General features: G+C 54.1%; 2 protein-coding genes across 4 annotated transcripts in view; both read left to right on the forward strand.

The window, feature by feature from the left end:
* The first annotated feature begins 7,196 nt into the window (after positions 1-7,196).
* GPR4 (G protein-coupled receptor 4) lies at positions 7,197-18,973 on the forward strand. Of its 2 annotated transcripts, none has more exons than XM_070402095.1 (2): positions 7,197-7,257; positions 14,533-18,973. In XM_070402095.1, exon 2 carries the CDS (start codon positions 15,317-15,319, stop codon positions 16,406-16,408), a length of 1,092 nt encoding a protein of 363 aa, XP_070258196.1. In that variant the 5' UTR covers positions 7,197-7,257; positions 14,533-15,316; the 3' UTR covers positions 16,409-18,973. The 2 variants fall into 2 exon arrangements, with proteins under 2 accessions (XP_070258196.1, XP_070258197.1); XM_070402096.1 differs by having other exon boundaries at positions 7,220-7,257; positions 15,159-18,973.
* A 1,425-nt stretch (positions 18,974-20,398) lies between these two features.
* Positions 20,399-23,961, forward strand: part of OPA3 (outer mitochondrial membrane lipid metabolism regulator OPA3) — a 98,912-nt gene continuing 95,349 nt past the window's right edge. For both annotated transcript variants that reach the window (XM_070401891.1, XM_070401892.1), the window contains exon 1: positions 20,399-20,607. In XM_070401891.1, coding sequence (XP_070257992.1) covers positions 20,466-20,607 — 142 coding nt within the window. In that variant the 5' untranslated portion in view covers positions 20,399-20,465. The remainder of the gene's footprint in view (positions 20,608-23,961) is intronic.

The raw sequence follows: 23,961 nt of genomic DNA on the forward strand, positions 1-23,961 counted from the left end.
AAACTCATTAGTCCACAGAGCCAAATATCAACAGTACAACGATTGAAATTTCTTTTGAGAGCCAAATTTTTTAAACTTAAACTATATAGGTAGGTACATTGTTATTAACTTCATTAGGGTACTCCTAAGCTGGCCTTTGCTAAAAACGTCCTCAATCTGATTGAGGTACGTTCGCTGAGGTCAACCCCTTCCAACTCTCCCATCCTCAACTCGTGCATGAATCGCGCCTCCCCCCCGCCCCCCCCCCCCCCCCCACTGCGTATCCCGCAGCCGACCGACACCCCCCACTTCTTCTAACGCCACTTCTTCAAAATAGACTCGCCCAGGCCGAAAACCGACTTCTGTGCATGGGCCACGAAGTTTCAATCGCACTGTACGTGCGCGCCTGCATGTGGTATTTTGTGGAGGAGCCACACTCAAGGGGCTCGCGAGCCGCGGTTTGCCGACCACTGCTCTAGGCAGAGGGCATAATAGCACATACAGAGGCCCAGAGATGACACAGAGCTTGAAATTTGGAGAAATGCAAGAAGGCTAAATCATTGCAGAGTTCCAGGGGAGCATTAGTGAGGACAAGGCTGAAGCAGTGGGGGGACCCGGCTAGGCAGAGCTTGGGGGATCACGGTAAGAAGCCTGGGCTTTCTCCTGAGGCCACCAGGGAGCCATGAAGGGTTCTGAGCACTGGGGGGACAGGGTCACATTTCCAAAAGATCATTCTGACTCCCATCCCTGGCTAGAGACAGGCTGAGTGAAAGGAAGGTGGGGGACTGGGGCCGGGACCTGTTCCTCTTTGGGGGAGGCTCCCTGGCTCCTGCCGACATCTTACCACCAACTCCCCCCTATCTTGCCCACAGGGATCTGGTCCGAGGGAGCGGATGGTACTGACATCAATGCTGTGGCGCGCTCCCACGATGGCAAGTTGCTCGCTTCAGCTGATGACTTCGGCAAAGTCCACCTGTTTAGCTACCCCTGTTGTCAGCCTCGAGTGAGTCCTCTGGGGGGCTGGCAGGGTAGAGGTAACAAGCAACAATGGGGGCAAGATTGAGGCAGCCCTAGTCCACCACCAGCCCTCTCTGGGCCTCAGTTTCCCTAACTGTGTAAGAAGGGTAGTGGGCTTGACCCCAAGGGCCTTTCTTAACCTGAAGGTTGATGCATTTCAGAGTCTGAAGTGCTAAATCTCTGAGCATCTGCAATTTTGAGATCTTTGATCCTTATTAACTCAACAAATATTTACTGAGCACCTGCTGTGTGCCTGGGAACAGGGGATAGGTACAGCAGTAAACAAGTCAGATGAGGTCACTGAGCTGACATTTAAAAAAATATATATATCTTTATTGATTTCATAGAGGAAGGGAGAGGGAAAGAGAGATAGAAACATCAATGATGAGAGAGAATCATTGATTGGCTGCCTCTTGCACGTCCCCCCTGGGGATCAAGCCCGCAACCCAGGCATATGCCCTTGACCGGAATCGAACCCGGGACCCTTTAGTCCGCAGGCTGACGCTCTATCCACTGAGCCAAACCAGCTAGGGCTGACATTTTTTTTTTTTTTTAATCCTCACCTGAGGATATTTTTTCCATTGATTTTTTTAAAATATATTTTTGTTGATTTCAAAGAGGAAGGGAGAGGGAGAAAGAGGGAGAAACATCAAGGATGAGAGAGAATCATCGATCAGCTGCCTCCTGCATGCCCCACACTGAGGATGAGCCCGCAACCGGGGCATGTGCCCTGACCTGGAACCGAACCGTGACCTCCTGGTTCATAGGTAGATGCTCAGCCACTGAGCCACACTGGCTGGGCTTTTCCATTAATCTTTAAAAAATATGTTTTTATTGATTTATAGAGAAAGGAAGGGAGAGGAGAGATGGAAACATCAATGAAAGAGAATAATGGACTGGCTGCCTCCCGCATGTCCCCGACTGGGGATCGAGCCCGAAACCCAGGCCTGTGCCCTGACCGGGAATTGAAGTGCGACCTCCTGGTTCATATGTCAATGTTCAACCAGTGAGCCACACCGGCTGGGCTGAAAATCAAAATTTTAATGTGAATTCCTTCGATTTGTAAATGTCAGCAACTATCTTTCTACCAACACTGAGAAAAATTCAACTCATCCACAGATCACCAGCCAATAACCTGTGTCTACCGTAAAACTTGGTGTTAATTTTACCAATCCCTGCTTCTAACAGGTGAAATTTGCTTTAGCATTTTATTATGAAATTTGCAGACATAAAAGTAGAGCCCTAGCCAGTTTGGCCTGTGGACTGAAAGGTACCAGGTTCAATTCCAGTCGGGGGCACATACCCGGGTTGTGGTCTCAATCCCCAGTAGGGGCATGCAGGAGGCAGCCGATCAATGATTCTCTCTCATCATTGATGTTTCTCTCTCGCTCTCTCTCTCTCTCTCTCTCTCTCCCTTCCTCTCTGAAATCAATAAAAATATGTTTTAAAAAAAAAGTGCAGTGAAAAAAAGTGCAGTGATCCCTTCTGTACCTATTACCCACTTTCAGCTATTACCATATTTGGCATTTACTTAAAAAAAGAAAAACCATATATGACCTTTTAGCCTCTCAAATTAGCATTTATAGCTCAAAAATAGAATTCGTACATATTCACAAATCCATGCTCATACCCACTGGTTAACATTAATTTGTTAATATAATCTAATACCCTGTATTAGATCTGTATTCATATTTCCCTAATTTCCCCCCAAATGGCCTTCTACACTTGGTTTGTTTGAATTAAGGTCCGGACTGTGCATTTGCTTGTGTCTCATATCTTGTCATACAGAACAGCCTCCCCCACATGCACACTCATTTTTGTGCGCGCCATTGGCTTGTTGAAGGAATCAGATCAGTTGCCCTCGTTCTTAAGGGGGGGGGGGGTTATTAAGCAGAAGAGAAGAGGGTTAGCTTGGGAGGACTTGGGGTGGCATTGCCCCTTTTGACCTTTCGCTTCCTTTTTTTCCCTATCGCAGGCCCACAGCCACAAATACGGTGGACACAGCAGCCACGTGACAAACGTGGCCTTCTTGTGGGATGACAGCATGGCCCTGACCACAGGGGGCAAGGACACGAGCATACTGCAGTGGCGGGTGGTCTGAAGTGGGGGTGGGGAGGGGTCCCAGAGATGTGGGGCCGAGGGAGAGTCAGGTGGCAGGGCTGGAATTCTATTTTCGGGAGATGTCTATTGCCGAGTAGAGTAATATATACCCAGAGTATGTCTATAGCAGAGAGGGTTATGGCGTTGGGAGGGTGGACCGACAGACAGAAGTCTCTATTTATCAGGGTGGGAAGAGGGGTCACATTGTTTTGGGGGAGCCATTAGGGTGCTTGGTTTGGGGTGTTTTTTAAGTTTATTCTTTTATATCATCCAGAAATAAAGACATGTGCACTGAGGTGGCGTGTCATGGATTGTGTCTACAGGCCGGTGTGAATGAGAGATGGGTGTGTGCATGGATTACAGTGTTTGATGAGGGACCGTTATTACTTAGGTCTTTATTGTATACAAGTGACAGAAACCAAGCTTGCTCTAACTTAGGCCAAAAGAGAACTCTATTGACCCTCAAATAAACAAGCAAGTGCCTCTGGGCTTCAGGGCCATTGAACCAAGAATTTGAGGGCCACTGGGACACTCCCATTATACCTTCTCTTACCTGCCAGTCATCATTTTTCTCTGGGGTCAGCATTCTCCACACCACAGAAACATTGCACCCAGCAGCTGCAAAGCTCACATCAACCAGCCTTGGGCCCCAAGGCCAAAAGAATGCCAGGGAAAGATTGTGATTGGCCCATCTACAGATCAATCAAACTGACTTGTTGGATGGTCTATTGTGATTGGCTCCACTTGGGTGAAGTACCAGTCCTAGACCAATGATTGTGATCAGGGAGGTGGATTTGTATAAAACCATGGAAGCCTCCACCTATTTCACAAGATTGAAATAAGGCAAGAAATGTTTTCAGATTTCAGAGAAGTGGGCCTACGACAAAAGGTGCCTGTGAGTTACGGTATGAGGACTCTGGGTGGCAAGAGACAGAAACCCAACTCCACCCAGCATTAAACAATAAAAAGTTGCCAGGTCCTGGAACTGGGTAGCCTAGGAGGAACCCAGCTGGACCAGCTCAAATGTCATCAGGAATTTCTCAACTCAGTATCTGTAACCTTGAGCAAATATTTAACTTTTTATTGGTGTTTAACATACAGCAGAGACATGCACTCATAAACTAGTCTGCTGGATTCACAACCCACCCATGCAGCCAGCTCTCAGCTGGAGAAATATCACAAGCCCCCCCCCCCCCCCACACACACAAGCCCTCTTGTGCCCCCTGCTAGTCATTACCCCCCCCCTCCCCCCCGCCCCAACCACTACCCTGACTTACCACACCATAGGGGTAAATATATCTATGGGATGGGGATTGAGTGATTCTGATTTTATCTTTTGTAGCCAAGATAACTGACTGATGCTATCTAATTACATCTATATATATATATATATATATTTTTTTATGTTTGAGGCAGATTTTTTTCACTAGATAAGTAGTTCCCAAACTTGAAGGAACATGAGAATCGCCTGCAGGCCTTGTTATAATGCAATGCAGCGCCCCCAAGCCCCCATCAGGGACCACAGTTTGAGAACCTCTGCTCTAACGGAAATAGAATAAGATAGCAAACCTAGGGTTTTCCCGGACAGAACAGTACAGAGTCATTTTGTCCCCTCCTCAGATGAAAACGGACGGAAAGCTCAGGGCCTCGCAGTTCCACAGGGACAGCTTACCAAGCCCACCTCTTCCCAGGGGAAGCAAATCCTGCGGGAGAAACCTGCACGCCCTCTCCTGGTAGTTCAAGCATCCTCTTCATTGGGCCTCTTAGAGCATTGTCGCCCCCTTGTGCCCAGCCTCAAACCTGCACGGAAAAAAATGTGCCTGGAAAGTTCTGCGGGGATCCTGCTGGTAATTCTCCACGTGCCCCCACCCCAGGGCCCTGGGAGACTATCCCGTGCGGACTCCGCCCACGAGGGTCCCCTGCCCTCCGCCTTCTGGGTCGGGTTCTGCTTTTCAGAGGCACTGACCGGAAATCCGAGGGTAGCAGGCGGGAGGTGGGAGTGTTTCTTTTCCGGCCTCTGTATCCCTGCCCTTCTTGCAGGGGCCGAGTTCCTGTACCTACAGCCACAGCTCCTCCAAATTCTAACTTTGTCCAAAGGGTAGCAATGGCTTGGCTTTCCCTGAGGCTGGTCCCCTGGTAACGCACCCTCCCCTGTGGGGTCCTACACTCTGGCCATCCCTCGGAAACATCCCTTCATAAGTGCTGCCACCTAGCCCTGGCGGGGTAGCTCAGCTGGTTGAGGGTTCAATCAGGGCACACACAAGGATCAACCAATGGATGCATAAACACGTGGGACAACAGATCAATGCTACTTTCTCAAATCAATAATAAAAATAGATGTAAGTGCTGCCACTTAAACTCTTTGAGTGGCCACCTGTTTCCTGCCAGGAACCTGACTGAATCACAGCATAAACTTAGGGCGAGCCCAGGAGGGAAGGGGGGACGCTTGGCTACCAGTGAGGCCCAGAATTTCTCTTTAGGAAGAGCTCGGGGTGGCCACGGGGCTGAGGAGGGCTATGGGGGGCTTGTCCTGCAGCTGACAGGATGTATTTGGGGTTATTTTGGGGGAGGGGCTAAAAGCCTTCAGGACACTTTCCTCGGATCTGTCCCTGACTGTCCCTGGAGGGAGGGTAGAAGGAAACAGCCTTTATTATGTGTGTGTTGCAGGTCACTTAGGTCCTTGGTTAACTCTCACTTTCTGTTTCCCTCAAGAGCCCTGGGAAGAAGGCAGTGATATGGCTCAGAGAGGTGTAGTCACTTGTCCAAAGCCACACAGCAAATGACCGAAATAGCGACTTTTAAAACAACAGCTGAATCACTTCATTTATATGAAGTTCTAGAATAGGCAACACTAATCTCCCGTGAGAAAAGGAAGCACAGAGTTGCCTGGTGGGGGTGGAGGGGGGGGGGCGAGCAGCCTGTGAGCAATGCCTGGAAAGGGGGGAAGAGCCACGTTCTGGGTGATGGAAATGTTCTCCGTCTTGATTTGAAGGCTTAGTCACATGGGTGTATCTGTTGGTCACAACTCATTGTACTTAAGATCCGGGCATTCTTTTGATTTAAAACAACAAAAACAAATAAGCAAAAAAGCATTTGCAAACCCAATAGCTGCCATTTTTGAGTCCGACCTCCCAGGTCTGTGCGGACGGAGTGCTTTGACCTAGAATGAATTCTCACGACCAGTTGGTGGTGACGAGAATCATAAAAATAAGCAAACCTGTTGGGCGCGCTCACCATTCATGTACTTGCTCCCTGAACACCATGCACATTGCACACCTTCCACGTGCAGGGGTGTGTGTGTGTGTGTGTGTGTGTGTAGGGGGTGAGGAGTGGGGAGGGGCTTCTAGCAACAGACACCACCGTATGCAAATCAGCCACAAAAATGACAAGTTACACTCCTCCTGGGGGAGGCGGATAACCAGAAGAAAATAAAGGAAATGCATAGGACATCGGACGGTGACAAGTTCTGTGGGGAAAGATAAATAAACAAGGAGGAATGGCAGCGTGGGGCCTGTTTTACAAACGTGATGGTGCTGACACCTCCAAATGACATCCCCGTGACAGAGGGACTGCCCTGTGACCATAATGGCAGGAGAGGAAACGGGTGCCCAGAGGTCCCCAGCGGAGGCCTGATCCAGAGGCAGGGCGGGACTGCCAGCCCCAAACTCCTTCCGGGGGCGGCCAGGCCCTGGCAGTGGGGACCGAGCAGAGCCCCGTGTCCTGTCCCTGTGGGGCCTGTGACCTCCCAGGCGTGGGGTCTCCAAGGGAGGACATGGCTCAGCTCAAGGAGAGCCCAAAGGGGGGCCCCCCTGCCCCCCAGCTGGGGGCTTGATCAAATCGGAGGTGTGGGCTGGAGGGAGAGTGAGCAAAGGGGTTAATGACCTGCGGGCACCCGGGCAGGTGGCTCTTCGGGACGGGTGTGCGGGGAGGGGCTCCAGCAGCAGGTGCGGGTTCTCCTTGCGCTGGAAGTCTTCAGTGGGGCGAAGGCTTAAAGGGGTTAAGGGGAGCGACAAAGGAGGGGTTAAAGGGGGGGCGGGCCTGGCCGGGGCGGGGCCTCGGCCGGGAGGAGTCGCCGCTGGGTCCCGGGCCACCGTCGAGCCCAGACCCCGCCGCCTCCGGGACCGCCGCCGCCGCCGCCCGCCCCGTGGAGCCGGCGCGCAGGTAGGTGCGCATCCCTCCCCGGTCCGCGCCCGCCCGGCGTTCGGCCGCCGCGGGGCGCTGCTCCCCGCGCCCCTCGGGGGCTTAGCGTCCCTCGGCCGGCTGCCCCGGGTTCCCGCGCCGTCTGGCCCCCGCCCCTCTCCGCTGCGGGCTCTCCCGACGTCTCGGCGGTTGACTTGGTCTCCGATCTGCCTCCATCTCCCCGCCTGTCTCCGATGTGTCTCTGTACCGCGGGCCTCTCCCTCTGGGCGTGTCGCTCCCTCTGCACCCCTGGATGTCTCTGTGTCCCTTTTTTGCCTCTGCCTGCCCGTCTCTGTCCCTCTGTCCCTCTCTCTCGGCCTCGGCACCCCTTCTCTCTCCGGGGCGCTGTTCGCCTCTATCCCCGTCTCTGGCGGAACTCTCCATCTCTGCCTCCACCTCCACCTCCACCTCCACCTCCCTCTGTCCGTGCTTCTGTCTGCCCTTTCCCTCCTGTCTCCGTCTCACTCGCTGTTTCCCTGTGTTTTAGGCCCCGCCCTCATCTCACTCCAAATCCTCGCCCACCCCAGAGCCCCCTCCTGGGGTGTGTGTGGGGGAGGGGGGCGCAGGGTTGCTACCTGGGGCAGGTGGCCTCTGAGTGATACTGTGACTGACCCCAGCGCTCTTCTCACACAGTCACCCGCGGGCTCCCGAGTTCCCACCCACCCCACCCTCCAATTTCAGGAATTCCTGGCGGGGGTGGGGGTGTGGGGGGACTTCCTTTCACACTTCCTCCCTTCCAGGATTTGGCTGGTCACCGTTAACTCCTTCCTACCTCCACTTCATCCCCCTCTCTGAACTGGACCCCCCACCCCCAATCAAACCAGGCTGAGGGGCAGCTCTGGGGTTTCTGTGGGGCGTCCGTTGGGGGTTATCTGTGTGCTGGGGGTTTTGTTTGGAGGCACAGATGGAGATGATGGGGGCTACACCCTCCAACACCCCCTCCAGGGCCCCCACCAGCCTCATTCCTCCCGACCCCCCCCCCCCCCAGTGGGCCCCCCTCAGCTCTGTGGATGAACTCTGATTCATATTTGGGGTGAGGATGGGGAGGCTTTCCTTTCAGAGGGAGTCCCATTAGGATGAGATGACAGAGACCCATGGGGGCTGCCAGGTTCTGGGAATCATATATTCAAGAAGCCTTGAGTGTGAAGTCTTTGAGTGGAAAGACCTAGACTGTGGGAATGATCGGAAGGGGAGAACTGGGAATGAATGCTCCCTGCAACCCTCAAGTCAAAGGTCTCAAGATATTTGAACCCTTCAATCCAAAGAGATTCCTGCTGGAATCTTGGCCGTTTTCAGCGTTCCCGGCTGTGGGCCCCAAAGGGCTTCCAGAACCATGTGGGCCAAGCACCCACTTTACAGATGGGAAAACTGAGGCCCGAGGGCAGAAGTCCCCACAGCGAGTCAGTGCCGGTCTGGGGGCTGGGGCTCGAGTTCCACGGAAGCCCTGGTGTCTTCTGCTCGGTGCATTAACTTGGAGAAGGGAGTCCTCACTGGGAGGAGGGAAGAACGTGGGGGGGGGGGTATGAGTGGCTGGAACCCAGAGGAGCGTTTTAGAAGCAGAGAAGAGGAAATATTCTAAAGCCAGGGTGGTGGCACGGGAGAGGGGACAAGGGTTGGTTTGGGTGGAAGGTGCGGTGTTTCAGAGAAGGAGGGGGGAGAGGAGGTGAAGTGGGGAGGCAGGATCAGCAGCTCCGCCTGGTTCGGTCTCCTGACCCTCCCCATGAAGCCCACTGCTCCCCTGGGACAGGGCCTATAATTTGGTTTGTGTCTAGACAAATAATAACTCAGCTGGTGTGAGCCAGCGGGAGGGCTGATTCTAAACCCTCTGAGCGAGGGGTAGGGAGGCAGCCTGAGCTCCTAGTGCCTGCCCCCGACCCCCGTGAGAATTTAGGGACTAGGTGGAGGTGGTGACTAACCCCCTCCCCAGGAGTCCTTCGTATCTGAGAATTCTGCGTAAAGTTGAACTTCAGGCTGCTGGCACGTTAAAGAAACGGAATAGATAAGGGGGAAAAGGAAGCGGGGTTCACCGTACATGCAGTATGTTCTCATTTCTGTAAAAAAAAGGGAAATACGCATTCATGGTTTTGCTTGGCAAAGATAATAATCACCGAGAGGTTAATAATAGATCATGAAAGTCGTAGAATGTTACAAAAAAAAATCCAGAGCGCGTTCTAACAATAGAACTTTCGAATGTTGGAATGCGAGCCTCCTGGCATATTGGGCGAGGGCATGGAGAGCTGTGAGGATAATAATAAGAGGACGGAGCGAAGGTAAGGCTCTAGGATGTTACAATAATAGAACAGCCAACCATGGACGGACTAACAATAGCACCTGAGGCCTGAGAACGCTGGGACTTACAACATCAGAGGGATAAGGCTGGTGACCTGGCGTCCCTTCCCGGCGGCGTGGGCCTTGGGGGACGTGAGGACCCCTTTGGTGGAAAAGGGGAAACTGAGGCCCAGCAGGGCGGTCTGCGCGGCCTGACTGTCCCCTGGCTTCCGCCTGCCACCAGGGCACCAGGTGGGGAGCGAGGAGCGGAGCGGTGATCACATTTCGTCCCCTAATGAGCAGACCGGAGCTGGCTGGTCCCCTGGGGCTGCCAGGGGATGGGGAGCGGGGGGGAGGGGGGTTAGGAAAAGGGGGGGCCAGAGCCCACAGAGGAGGGAAGTGGGGAGAGGTGGCCTGTGGCTTCACCTCTCCCTCTGTCCTCTCAACCCCACCCCAGTCCTTCATCGCCGGGTTCAGGGGTGGCTGGCAGACCTAGGCACTTATCTGGCCTGCACAGCTGAAACATAAAGTGGGGGCCGGGGTCTGATCAATCTTTCTCGTCCCCCCACTATCACTCCACACTTGGGCTTCTCTCTCTTCTGTTCCACTGGGGAGGGGTTTTAGGGACCAAAATGGAGAGGGGGCCTGTGGGACAGGGGGAGCTTCTTGTGGGGGCTGTGAGATTTGGGGGGCGAGCTCCCAACAGAGTCTGAATAGGGGAGCCCACTTAGATCCCAACTGAAGAGGGTCAACAGTGGGGGTGAGGGGTGGGGAGCTGGGCAAGGGAGACTGATGAAGGGATGGCCAAGACACTACAAGCCCCTTCCTTCCTTCCTTCCTTCCTTCCTTCCTTCCTTCCTTCCTTCCTTCCTTCCTTCCAAAATATTTTTATTGATTTCAGAGAGGAAGGGAGAGAGAGAGAGAGATAGAAACATCAATGATGAGAAAGAATCATTGATCGGCTGCCTCCTGCACGCCCCCCACGGGGATCAAGCCTGCAACCCGGTCATGTGCCCTGACCGGGAGTCTAATAGTGACCTCCTGATCCACAAGTCGAAGCTCAACCGCTGAGCCACGCCGGCCGGGCCTCTTACTTTCTTATAGTGAGAAAGTCGGTGTGTCTTTCAGCAGGTTCTCCGAGGGTCTCAGAACCCCAGAGAGTCTTGAGGGGGAGTTACCGGGGTGCAGGGAGTGAGAGACAGCATCCAGGCAGGGAAGCTCTTCAGTAAAGGAGGACACATCTGCCCAGTGGTGGCACCTCATGTGCCTTAGAGAACTGCCTTGCCCCCCTGGGCCTCAGTTTCCCCATCTGGGCAGGCAGAGGTCAGAAAAAGCCTCGCACCCCAGTTGTCACACACTGTGCTGTCTTTTGGGGCCCCGTGGTGGGCAGATCTGGAGGAGAGGGGGCTGTCTGAGTGCCCCTCCCCCATGCCCAGCGCTCCCTGGAAGCAGGTGGGCTGAGGGTGGAGGGGCGGGAGCAGGAAGGGGTGAGCGTCCCACTGGTTCCCCTTGAGGAGATTGGCAAGGAGAAGCGTATTTCCTGTGGCTCCAGCCGGTGCTGGTGCCGCTGCGGCTGAACCCAGGTGGTCTCCGGGGGCCGGGGCAGCGGGAAATCCCGGCTCTGGGGGCCTCCTCCCACTGCACACTGGCTTCTGGTCTTAGCTCTCCAGTGGCGGTAGAATAACAATTACTGTTCAATAATTGATAAGATGATACCAACAAGGATGTTTGGATCTGTGATGTGACGAGTATAAAAGTTGTGTCCCTCCTTTTATAAGAAGGGGAAACTGAGGCTCCTGAAAAAGAAGTAATTCCCTCGATATTACAAAAGGCAGAAGGAGAGACAGAGGGCAGAGAGAGGGGGAGAGACCAAGGGGCAGAGAGCCTGGGGGGGGGGGGGGACAGGGTTGGGTGACTTGGTCTGGGCTGGGGGGGAGGGTGGGTTCTGATTTGAAGGGAGGGACTGGATTGCACAGGGACAGCGGGGAGCAAGCCCCCTCCATCCTTTCTCCACAGGATCCAGCCTCTGCCTGAGTCTGGGGTGAAGGCAGGCGCCCTGTGGGGAGGACCCCGCAGGGGGTAGGACTTACCAAGCAGGACTCAGCCCTGACCTTTCAAAGTCAGTTCCGTAGCGGATAGATCCTGCCCTTTTCACACACACACACTCCCCACCTCTTTCTCTGAGACCCCATAGGGGCTTGTTTGAGCCAGAAGAGTGTGTGTGTGTGTGGTGGTGGTGGTGGGGGCGGGGCGGGGCACCTCAAGGGAGCCTGCATTGGGGATAGGCTGGCCAATGCGTGCTCCTCTAGTCAACAGTCATTTATTGAGCACCTACTATATGTTGGAGATTTAGCAGTCAACGCAAGGTCCCTGCCCTCCTGGAACTTCCACTCTAGACAGACAGACAGACAGACAAAAACAAGATACAAGGTGAGGTGAGGGGATAGCCCTGGGGACGGTGGTGGGCGGGACTCTGGGTGGAAGTGAAGGAGGAAGGAAGCTGGTTCAACCAAGATCTGGAGGCGCGCAGGTCCAGGCAGCCCTACCCGGGTTGGCTCAATGGATAGAGCATCGGCCTGCGGACCAAAGGGTTCTGGGTTCGATTCCAGTCAAGGGCTCATACCTTGGTTGCAGGCTCCTCCCCGGCCCTGGCCCTGGTCAGGGCTCCTGCAGGAGGCAACCAGTCGATGTGTTTCTCTCACATCGAGATTTCTCTCTGTCTTTCCCTCTCTCTCCCACTCTCCCTAAAAAACATATCAATGGAAACATATCCTGGGGTGAGGAATAAAAAAAAAAAAAAGCGGTCCAGGCGGCAGGGCACACCTTTCCAGCTGGGAAGAAGGTCACTGGCCTTACGCCCGCTGAGGTGGGTGGTGGGCAGGGAAGTCAGGCAGCACCTTGTCACTGGGGCAGGGAGCTGGGATTTTACCCCCACTTTGTTGGGAGACCATTGAGGGCTTGAGCAGAGAAGCAACCAGAGCTGGTTTCCATGGTGGAGAGACCTCTCTGGCTGCAGCGTGGGAAGCCAGGCGAAGGACATCAGAATGGCAGCCAGAAGGCAGGGAGCAGGCTCTGCGGCGTCCCAGCAGGTGATGGTGGCACAGAGCAGGCAGCGGCGGGGCTTAGACACCCGCAGGGACTCAGGGCGGGTCGTGGAGGGGGGCGGAACCAGAGGGGTGTCCGGTGGAAGGACGCGCAGGCACCTGGGAGGTGGCCAAGACCTGCTGTGGGAGTTAGGGCTCCTCCCTTGCCCTCTCTGGGCCTCCGTTTTGTCATCTGGCCCATTGACTTGGCCGTTGGTTTTCTAAGTGTGTCGGGGGATTCTTCAGAGGTGCCCGCCTCCTTATTCCATCCAGAGCACAGAGCAGCTTTCCCTTTTCGCTATCTTAAATGGAGTTTCCAGTTAAGCCTTTCCTGTTTCTAAAAAGCCCATGAAATGAAACCGGTGCGAATCCCTGGATGGAGTCTCTGAAAATGCCTGGGATTCAGGCTTCGGTCCCCTTCTCTCTGGGGCTGACCGCGCTCGGGGAGTGGCTCGGTCCATGACTGCCCTCTGGCCCTGCTTGCAGGTCTTCCCAGGACCGAGGGGGTGCCCGGCCCAGGGTTCTCACTCGGGGAAAGTCAGAAAGGAGGCAATGAGGCTGTGGTCCCTGAGGGAGGGGACGGCACGCTGGCCTTGCTCCCTGAACTTGATCGGATCCAGCAGCCCCTGCGCTCAGCCCTCACCCCAGCCCCCTGCAGCTGTGGCTCCTAGCCCCTGCTGTCCAGGCCTCTTTCTGTCCAGTCATTTTCAAGAAGAACCTGAAGCACAGGCTGGAGCAAAGGGGGCGAGAGCCGAGATTCCCCCTCTCTCATCATCAGTACCTTGGACAGGTCTCTGAACCGGTCCGTGCCTCAGTTTGTCCAATAGCAGGAAGAATAGTACTTTCAATGGGGCTCTTGACGTTTTAAAGAATTAACACCCATAAAAGTGCGTAGAACAAGGTTGTAGCAGGACTCACAAACTTTAGCTGTGAATATCCTCCTCCTCCTCATGATCATTATCAAGAATGGGGTGCCCTGCCCTAACTGGTTTGGCTCAGTGGATAGAGCATCGGCCTGCGGACTGAAGGGTCCCAGGTTCGATTCCGGTCAAGGGCATGTACCTTGGTTGCAGGCACATCCCCAGTGCGGGGTGTGCAGGAGGCAGCTGATCGATGTTTCTCTCTCATCGATGTTTCTAACTCTCTATCCCTCTCCCTTCCTCTCTGTAAAAAATCAATAAAATATATATTTAAAAAAAAAGAATGGGGTCCCCTGGCCCCCAGCCCGTTTGGCTCAGTGGATAGAGCATTGGCCTGCGGACTGAAGGGTCCGAGGTTCGATTCCAGTCAAGGGCATGTACCTAAGTTGTAGGCTTCTCCCTGGCCCGGGCCCTGGTGAGGGATCGTGCAGGAGGCAACCAATTGATGTGTCTCTCTCATATTGATGTTTCTCTATGTCTTTCTCTCTCTCTCTTCCACTCTCTCTAAAAATCAATGGAAAAATATCCTCAGGTGAGGATAAAAATATAAATAAGCTAAAAAAAAAAAAAAAAGAATGGGGTGCCCTGGGTTAGGAAGGAGAGGCTGGTTCTGGTTCCATTTCTGGTTCTGGTTCCGGTTCCATCACTACCTTGCTCTGCGTCCTTGAGGGGAGTGACCCAGCCTCTCTGGGCCCCTCCTCCCTGCCTGTGAAATGATGGCGTTAACCTCATCCAGCTTTCCCCAAAGCAGGATAGACTCCTGTGCCAGCTTTATGTGGTTTCTGGAAGAATGTTCTAAAATCTAAGTAGGGTCATTATTTTAACATCTATTAGGGGAAAATATATCTGGCGCCTCAGATCTGTGTTTTCAAGATCTGTTGTCTAGCATGGGGGTCAAAGAGGCATGATCTGGGTGTCCCCCCTCCGCAGCCTCTGGGGGTCACTAGTTGTCACAGCTACGCCCCTTACTCAGGCTCTCCCCACAGGCACTGCGAAGCCAGCGCGCAGAACCGGCAGGTGGGGCCGCCTCATCTCACTGCTCAGCCCCCAAAGGACAGGCCGCAGCTTCCCCTGCCCCCTTCCCATTGCCCCTTCCGTCTACAATCCGCCTCTGATCTGGCCCTTACTCACCTCCATCCTGTTCCAGTTCCCACATCCTCCAGGCTGAGCCCTTCCTCCGCCCTGTCCCCCCCACCCCCACCCCCAACACCTCCTTTTCCCGGGAAATGCCAGCACCCACACCCACATTGCCTGGTCTGTTCACTCCCTGCTTGTAGCCCGTCCTGTCTCAACACCTTCCTGTGTGTTTCCTGTGTCTTCTGGTACATTCCTCCCACCTTTACTCCGGCTCCGCCCCATGTGCACCTTTCATCCTGTACAGACTCCCCGCCAGGGCCCACCGATGCCCGCATCTCCTCCATAAACACGCCCCTCGGCCACTTTCCGGGTCACCTCATTCCTCTCCCATTGGCGCTCTGACTGCGTCTAGAAACACCTCCTGGACAAAGCCCTTGTTCCATCCCTCCCACCCCCCACCCCCACCTCCCTCTTGTGTTGATTCAGTCCTTCCCCCAACTTTCCCCTCTCAAGCTCCACCCTTTCCCGTCCACAGCCAACCCCCTCTCCTCCCCGGGGACACCGCCTCCCACCATGTGCCCCTGAGCCTCCAAGGAGGGGGCTCAGGGAGCCCCATGGCCTCCCGCCCCCCGCGGCCCCGCAGCCCCCGGGGGCCATGGGAAGCCCCTGAAAGGCCCGGCGGCGGCGCTGAGGATGGGCAACGGCAGCTGGGAGGGCTGCCACGTGGACTCGCGCATGGACCACCTGTTCCCGCCTTCGCTCTACATCTTCGTCATCGGCGTGGGGCTGCCCACCAACTGCCTGGCGCTGTGGGCCGCCTACCGCCAGGTGCGCCAGCGCAACGAGCTGGGCGTGTACCTGATGAACCTGAGCATCGCCGACCTGCTGTACATCTGCACGCTGCCGCTCTGGGTGGACTACTTCCTGCACCACGACAACTGGATCCACGGGCCCGGCTCCTGCAAGCTCTTCGGCTTCGTCTTCTACACCAACATCTACATCAGCATCGCCTTCCTGTGCTGCATCTCGGTGGACCGCTACCTGGCCGTGGCCCACCCGCTGCGCTTCGCCCGCCTGCGCCGCGTCAAGACGGCCGTGGCCGTGAGCTCCGTGGTCTGGGCCACGGAGCTGGGCGCCAACTCGGCGCCCCTGTTCCATGACGAGCTCTTCCGCGACCGCTACAACCACACCTTCTGCTTCGAGAAGTTCCCCATGGAGAGCTGGGTGGCCTGGATGAACCTCTACCGCGTCTTCGTGGGCTTCCTGTTCCCCTGGGCCCTCATGCTGCTGTCCTACCGCGGCATCCTGCGCGCCGTGCGGGGCAGCGTGTCCACCGAGCGCCAGGAGAAGATCAAGATCAAGCGGCTGGCGCTCAGCCTCATCGCCATCGTGCTGGTCTGCTTCGCGCCCTACCACGTGCTCCTGCTGTCCCGCAGCGCCGTGCACCTGGGCCGGCCCTGGGACTGCGGCTTCGAGGAGCGCGTGTTCCCCGCCTACCACAGCTCGCTGGCCTTCACCAGCCTCAACTGCGTGGCCGACCCCATCCTCTACTGCCTGGTCAACGAGGGCACCCGCAGCGACGTGGCCAAGGCCCTGCACGACCTGCTGCGCTTCCTGGCCAGCGACAAGCCCCAGGAGATGGCCAACGCCTCCCTCACCCTCGAGACCCCGCTCACTTCCAAGAGGAGCACCGTGGCCAGGGTCATGGCCGCCGGCTGGGTGGCAGCTCCGTCCTCCCAGGAGGACCAGGTGCAGCTGAAGATGCTGCCACCCGTGGCGCAATGAACCTCAGATCGTACAGAGACACACCCCTGCCCCGCCCCTAAATTCATCCCACACCCTGGCCCCTCTTGCTCTGGTGTATGCGAATCGTATGTAAATAAGGCCATGTGACTAATCGTGTGAATATAAGAAAAGAGGAAAACAGCAAGGTTGGGGTGTCGCTGGTCAGTTGCCATCCTGCGCCACGGCCCCTTAGCAGTCCAGCTGAACGGTGCCTGGCCTTGCCCGGGGCAGTGTTAGTGACATAGGGGGTGATGAGTGCCAGACCTGGCCCGGCCCTCACAGGCTCCCGCTCCGATGGGGGAGACAGATCTGCCCCTGGGCAGTGATGATCCAAGTGGGCAGGGCTCAGACAGGAGAGGCCAGGGTCTGGGGGAACCCCAAAGGGCATCTGACCCAGTCTGGGGGACAGGGAGGGCTTCCTGGAGGAGGAGACCAGTACGTGAAGTTTCCGAGGTGAAGACAAAAAAGAAACATGAGGATGATTTCCAATGAGGGGGTGACTCAAGGCGGAAGGAGAAACCCACTGAGTGTGGAGTGATCACTTTTGCTCTAGGGAAGCCCCCGTCATGTAGGGGAGAGTGAGCAGGACAGAGCACTTCTGAGTTTTCAGATTAACATTCTCCAAGTCAGGACTGAGGAAGAAGAGGGAGAATGTCCAAACCCAAGTGGAGGGCAATCAAGGAAGGCTGGCTGGAGGAGCCCTTCAGTCAACAGGTTTATTTGCACCTTCCACCTGCCCTGTGCGGGCTGGGGCTGGGGACGCAGTGGTGACCAAGACAGCCCCGGAGCCACCATCGAGGGGCGCCCGGTAAGGGAGTAAAACAAAACAAATACAAAGTTTGGAACTGATAAGTATATTGGGTAAAAATAAAGCCACACAAGGGGACAGAGGGACATGGAATCTGATCTAGACGAGGTCAGGGGAGGGCTCACTGAGAGGTGGCATTTGAGCAAAGTCCTGGAGGAGGGGAGGGGCCCCCTGTGGCTGCCGGGGGAGGAGGGGGGGAGGAAAGAGCATCGCAGGCAGAGGGAACAGCAAGTGGAAAGCCCTGGAGTCAGAGTGCCTGAATTCTGAGGCGCAGTAGGACCGCGGTGTGCCTACAGCAGATGGTGGGTGACAGAAGTGGGAGTGAGACTAGCAAGGGGACAAAGGCCCATCTTTCAGGGCTCGAAACGTCCCGCTGAGGACTTTACCTTTTACTCTGAGGTAAATGGGAGCCATAAGAGATGGGACGTGATTTGTGATTTGATTTCAATGTTAACCGGATCCCGCTGGTTGCTGAGTGGGGAACAGAATAGGGGAAGTTAGGGCGGAAGCTGGGAGCCCTGTGAAGTGGTGTAGTAGCCCAGGTGGGAGATGGTGGCAGGGCGAGGTGAGGTGGGCAGTGCAGTGAGCTTGCTTTGGGATTTTTACTTTGAAGAAACACAATGAGGGAAGAAGCCCGGGGGCCTGCGGGATTGTGTAGCATAACCCTCTTGCCCATCCTGGGAAAACGGTGACTGAGCCTGAGCTGGAAGGACCTCTGGGAGCGATCCCAGGCCCTATTCCGGGTGGTCACTGGAGAGGCCAAGAGACTAGCCCGGAGTCGCACAGCCGGTGAGTCAGCCTGGGGCCATCCTGGGCTCCCTCTCCCCTCCCGGTCGCTGCCTCTGTTCCCACGCCCCAGAGTGGCCAAGGCTGACTGCTCTGGCTGGTCTCTCCCTCCCTCTCTCAGCCCCCAGAGGTCACCAGGAATGGTCCTCCGATAGCCGGGCTGGAGAACAGGAGGACGCACCCCCCTCTGGACCGGCCTCACCTTTCTTGGTTACCTAACAGACTTCATGCTCCTGATGAGATGTGATGACCCCCCCCCCCCCCACCTCTCTCCACACACACCCTTGCCCCAGAAGTTCCCAGAAGAGGTTCCTGGAAACCCTTCTCAGAGAAAGGAAGAGGAGGGAGGATGGGAATGAGGGGGGGGAAAAGAACTTAATGAAGAAAATGGTTTTGCAGGGGCGGGGGTTACTGAGATGCAGGAAGTTGGGGCTTTGTTTTTGGGAGAGAAAAAGGGGGGTCTAGGATCTGGGGGCTCTGGTAATTTTCCCATCCTGTCTCACCACCATAAAGCTATTGGGATGGAGTTGCAGGGGGTCAGATATTTTGAACACAGTCTCCTCAGAGGATGAGACGGAAGCCTGCACATTACCCTCCACCAAATTCTCATTCGCATTCAATAAATATTTATTGAGCACCTACTATGTGCCAGGCACTGTTCTGGGAGCTGAGGAAACAGCAGTGACTTATACAAAAAAAAGTCATGTACAAGTTTGGAAGTACCTTAGTCCCCCCCTAGTAGGTCCTTGGGCTCCAGGAGAAGACTGGGGTGGGACTCAAGAAATCCCAGCCTCACCCTGAGCCAGTGTGGCTCATTCGGTTGAGCATAGTCCTGTGCATCCAAAGATCGCTGGGTTCCATTCCCAGCCAGGGCACATGTCCAGGTTGCGGGTTCAATCCCCAGTCATGGTGTGTGCGGAGGCAGTGGATCAATGTTTCTCACATCAATGTTTCTCTCTCTCTCTTTTTCTCTCACTCCCAAATCAATAAAAACATATTTTAAAAGACAAAATCACATTTTAAAGAAAGGGAATGAAATCCCAGCCTTCAGCTCCATTCTGATGACCCGTGGAATGTTGGATAAATCCTTTTCATTCTCTGGCCTCAGTTAGCCAGTCTGTAAAATGGGGAGGGGGTTGGTCCCTAGTGGATATGGACCTTGGATAGGCTCCAAGCTCCCTCACACTTTGTCCAGAAGGGATCCCAGGGGAGGTTTGTTTTATGGTCTTGTCACGCTTACTACATGATTTAGAATATCTGGGTTCACACATGTCAGTGCCAGCATTATTACAGATGAAGAAACAGGAACATCAGCGCCTGGGACTTGACGAAGGATGGCCGGGGAGTCAGAGTGGATACAAGGAAAGCCCAGGGTCTCCCGACTCTACGTGCTGAAGGTTTGTGTCCACTTGCACCCCACGCCTCTGCTCCTCTCTTCGTCTCCCTCTGCCGCTCCTGGAGCCTCTCAATTACCCATCAGCACTCCACCACCCAGAAACTTCTCTCAACCCCTTCCTGACCCTGTTTATATGATTTTGCTCCCTGCTGGGTAAGGGAGGACAGGCTGGAACATGTCCTTAAACTCCTTCCTGAGCCAGCTCCCTGGGGACCCTCGCCCCGCAATGGAGGCAGTGCGGCTGCTTGAGACCGGGTATGGTTTTACTGGCCAAAATGCTGGGCTCTCAACCTCTGCCAGCTGAGGGACCTTGTGCCAGCCCCCTGCCCCTCTGTTGCTTGGGAGAGGGCTGGATTAGCTGCCTCTGGCGATGAAATGCACCCTCCCACTAGAGTTAGCAATGATGACACTAATACGTGTATAGTAATAAGGGCTGTTTATTAAATGCTTATTAAGTTACTATGTGACTGGCACCGTTCTAAGCACTTAACAGAGTTCGCTATGTTTTTACATTCAGATGCACATGCAACCCAGTAAGAGCGATCATGATTCACGTTTTGTAGACGCGAATACTGATGCCCAGAGAGGTTAAGTCACTCGCGTAATATCACACAGCAAATGAATGAATGACGGGACTGGGCTCTCAAACCAGGTCTGTTTTCTCTTAATCCTAGTGACAGCCCTAACCTGCGGGGGTAGGTGTATTTGGGATTCATTAGCCCGAATTAGGACTAATTGAGAGCCTCATTGAGGCCGAGCGACCACCTAGGTAGGTAACGTCACGAAAGAGCGTGGCAACACCACCCGGCGCGGAAGGGGGACCCATCCACGCTCCCGCAATCAGCCGTTTAACGACACTGCCCTTTGACCGCCTCGCTTCCGCCGTACATTTGCATATTCAGCGCGACGAGGTGACGTCAGGGAGCGCCCCTGCAGTTTTCCCCCCAGCGTAGGCACGCACGCACGCACGCACGCACGCACAGCGACAAGCGGGCGGAGGAGGAGGGAGAGGTTGGAGGCGCCCCGCCCAGTCAGGAGGGTTACGCGTCCCTCGTGCGACCGCCAAGATGGTGGTGGGTGCGTTCCCCATGGCGAAGCTGCTCTACTTGGGCATCCGGCAGATCAGCAAGCCGCTTGCCAACCGCATTAAGGCGGGCGCCCGCCGAAGCGAGTTCTTCAAGACCTATGTCTGCCTCCCGCCGGCTCAGCGTGAGTCTGACCCCACGTCCCTCCAACCTTTCCATTCTCCAACCCCTCTCAGGTGGTTGTTCAGGGGCTGGACTTCTGTTCACGACCAATCACAGCCCGAACCGGCAAAGTTTTGCAGCCAATAGGGAGGGTTTCTGGGATAAGGGCTTGCGGCGAGTCCAATTGCAATGGCGGGCGTGAACTAAGGGGCGGGGCAGGGAGTTGAAAATACCAGCCAATAGAGTAAGAGAGCGCGTGGCGACTGATGTCTGGGCGAGCCAATAGTGTGGGACGAGAGTAATTTGGGCCGGGCCCTCGGGGCTGAGAGGAGCTAGGGGGCTAGCGGAGGAGGAAGTAGGCAGAGTCATTTGCCCAGCCATCCTTGGGTTTCTTGGCTTCCAAAGCTCCATCTCGTGCCTCAGTTTTCCTCTTGTCTTGGGAGGTTAAAGGTGCTTGTATGTCATTCGTTTAGGACAGCGGTTTGCCCCAGTTAATACTCCGGGAAATAGGACTGGGTTAGGAGCGTGTCTCGGGGCAAAATTAAGTTGCGGTCTGGGGAGGTGGCCTGAGAATCCGGCAAAAAGGCAATTTAACCAGAATGGACAGACACTCATCCGTCTGTTCCTTAATCCACTGATACACCGTGTTTGCTCGTCCATTTATTCAAGAGACAGCCCATGCTGGCTTTTTGCTGGATACTGGGAGAGACCCTCATGACCCGTCATTGTCACCCCCGAGTGGTCAGGGTGGTGGGAACTCTGGAGCTCAGAGAGGCCACCTGATCCAGGGTCATGGTGTCTAGACGAGGGCAGCCCGAGCTGAGATCTAAAGGGCATCGTAAACACTCAAAATACAAGCTACTTTAAAAAGATAAACTAGATAAATAGGCCTATGGGAGCACAGAATAAGGAAATTGACGTAATTTGTTGGCTCATCCATCCATCCATTACTTCATTTGGCTAGTATTTTCTGAGCATCGACTCTGTGCCTGGCCTTGTGCTGGGCAGTGTTGGTGAGACAGCAGGGACCAAGTCAGCCCAATCTGTGCCCTCATGGAGCTCAGTCCAGTAGGGACCGACCCATTCTGCAAGAGTGACAACCAGAGTGGGCAGAGCTGGGATGGGGTTGCCCACTGGATGCCTGACCTGGCTTGGGGTTCAGAGATGGCCTCAGGGTGAGGAGAGCCTCACCAGACAACATGAGGGCAGGGATGATGTTGAGGGAGCGGGAGAAGCATGGGCAAAGGCGAAGTGACTAAGAGGAACACATACCATTTTTTTTTCCTTATAAGTTTGGGTGCTTAAGGTTTGCATTCTGGAGCCTACAATTCTTAGTCGATTGGTGTCTGTTTGGTGGGCCCTTTGCCACAGCTGCCGATCTTAGCCCGGAAAAGTGTTGGATCACACAGTTACCAAGTACTCTCCTATCAGCTTATCTTACTTGAGTTTCACACTATTTTGTCCCTATGTCAGGGATGGGAAATGACTTCTCCCAGTTTATAGAAGAAAAAAATGGAGACCTCGAGAGCAGAAGTGAACTGCTGCGGTCACACATGAGTTTGTGCCAAAGGCAGGATCTGAATCCTGGACTGTGCTGGTTTCTGTTCCTGCCACTGCCTTTCTCCCAAACACTGATATGTCTTCGCATTGTGGTTTAGAAGGTGGCTTTTGAGTTAGGCTGACATGGGTTCCATTCTGGGCCCTACGTTTTCCCGGCCAGGTAGCTTTGAGCTGGTCATTTAACCAATCAGAGCTTTAGTCTCCTCTTCTGTGGGTATTTTATAATCACAACATTTAATGCGCCCTCACTTTGTGCTAGGCAGTGTGCTGAGCACTTCACAGGCCTTCTGACATTCAATTCTCACATATTATTATGAGATGTGTATACTAATATTCCCATTTTGTGTACTATATACGAATTTATGCTATGTATAATACGTGTTGTGAGGAGTAAACTGATATACAATGTTAAGTCAGAGGTTCACAGATGTATTTGTGTAGATGTGGATAAAGCAGAAAAGAAAAGGCAAAAAAATCCTGTCCTCAGGGACCTTACATTCTGGGGGGAAGCCAGACAATAAACAAAATCAATAGTTAACATATGAAGTGTATTAGATAGCAATAATTGTTCTAGAGAAAACACCAGGGATGCAGAAGGAGGAGTATTTAGGGGCAGGTTGTAAGTTTAGATAGGATTACTAGGGAGACCTCACTGAAAATACTCAGGAGGGAACAAACAGTACAGGTGTTGTGGGGGGAGAACATTCTAGCCCAAAGGTTCTGCACATGCAAAGGCCCTGAGGTGAGAGTGTACCTGGCATGTTGGATGAACAGCAAGGCAAGTGCGGCTGAGCAGACAGATCAAGTGGAGACTGAGGGCTGAGGGGAAACTGGTGGTGCTGGGCAAGGCAGGCAGACTGTGCAGGGCCTGTGGGCCACTGCAAATGCTTTGGCTTTACTCTGAGTGGGTGGGACTCACTGGAGGGTCTGAGCAGAGGAAGGACAGGATCTGTGATATATATATTAATTGTTTAATTTGTTGATTTGAGAGGCAGAGACCCAAATTGATTTGATGTTCCACTTATTTATGTATTTATTGGTTGGTACTTGTATGTGCCCTGACCTGGGTTTGAACCCACAAGCTTGGTGTATCAGGACAACGCTCTATCCAACTGAGCTACCGGGCCAAGGCTCTGTGTTATATTTTAACTAGAGGCCCAGTGCATGGAATTCATGCACGGGTAGGGTCCCTAGGCTTGGCTGGTGATCAGGGCCGATCAGGGCCTCTGGCTGCTGGCTGGGGTCTTCCTTTGTTCCGTGCCACCCCTGGTGGTCAGCGCATGTCATAGTGAGCGATTGAACTCCCGGTCGAACTCCCGAGGGGACACTTTGCATATTAGCCTTTTATATTTATATAGATAGCAGTCATTTGGAAATCATAGGATGAGGGGTGGATATAGGGAGGAGGCAACACAGTAGTCCAGGTGGGAGGTGAGTGAGGAGGAGAAGTCAGATTCTGGAGAAATTCCCCCCAACTCTTCATTTAAAATTGCCAAACCCACAGAAAAGTTGAAAGAAAGAATGGTGTAGTCATTAGTTACATACCCATTACTACCTATTTCATCCATTATTAGACTTCAACAAATTTGCCGTGTCTTTGCTTTCATATGCATGTGTGTATGTATGTATACACATTTTCCCCCCTGAACACTTTGAAAATAGGTTGTGGATGGATGTAACACTTCACTCCTAAATATTTCAGCCTGTATCTCTTAAGAACAAAAACATTCTATATAACAGTGTCAGTATCATACCTGAGAATTTTAATACTGATAATAATAATATTGATAGCAATATTAATATATAGCTTATATTC

This window comes from Myotis yumanensis, unplaced genomic scaffold, assembly GCF_028538775.1.
Source record: "Myotis yumanensis isolate MYYU_CA2020_CCGP unplaced genomic scaffold, mMyoYum1.0.hap1 SCAF_23, whole genome shotgun sequence".
Taxonomy (NCBI): Eukaryota; Metazoa; Chordata; class Mammalia; order Chiroptera; family Vespertilionidae; genus Myotis; species Myotis yumanensis.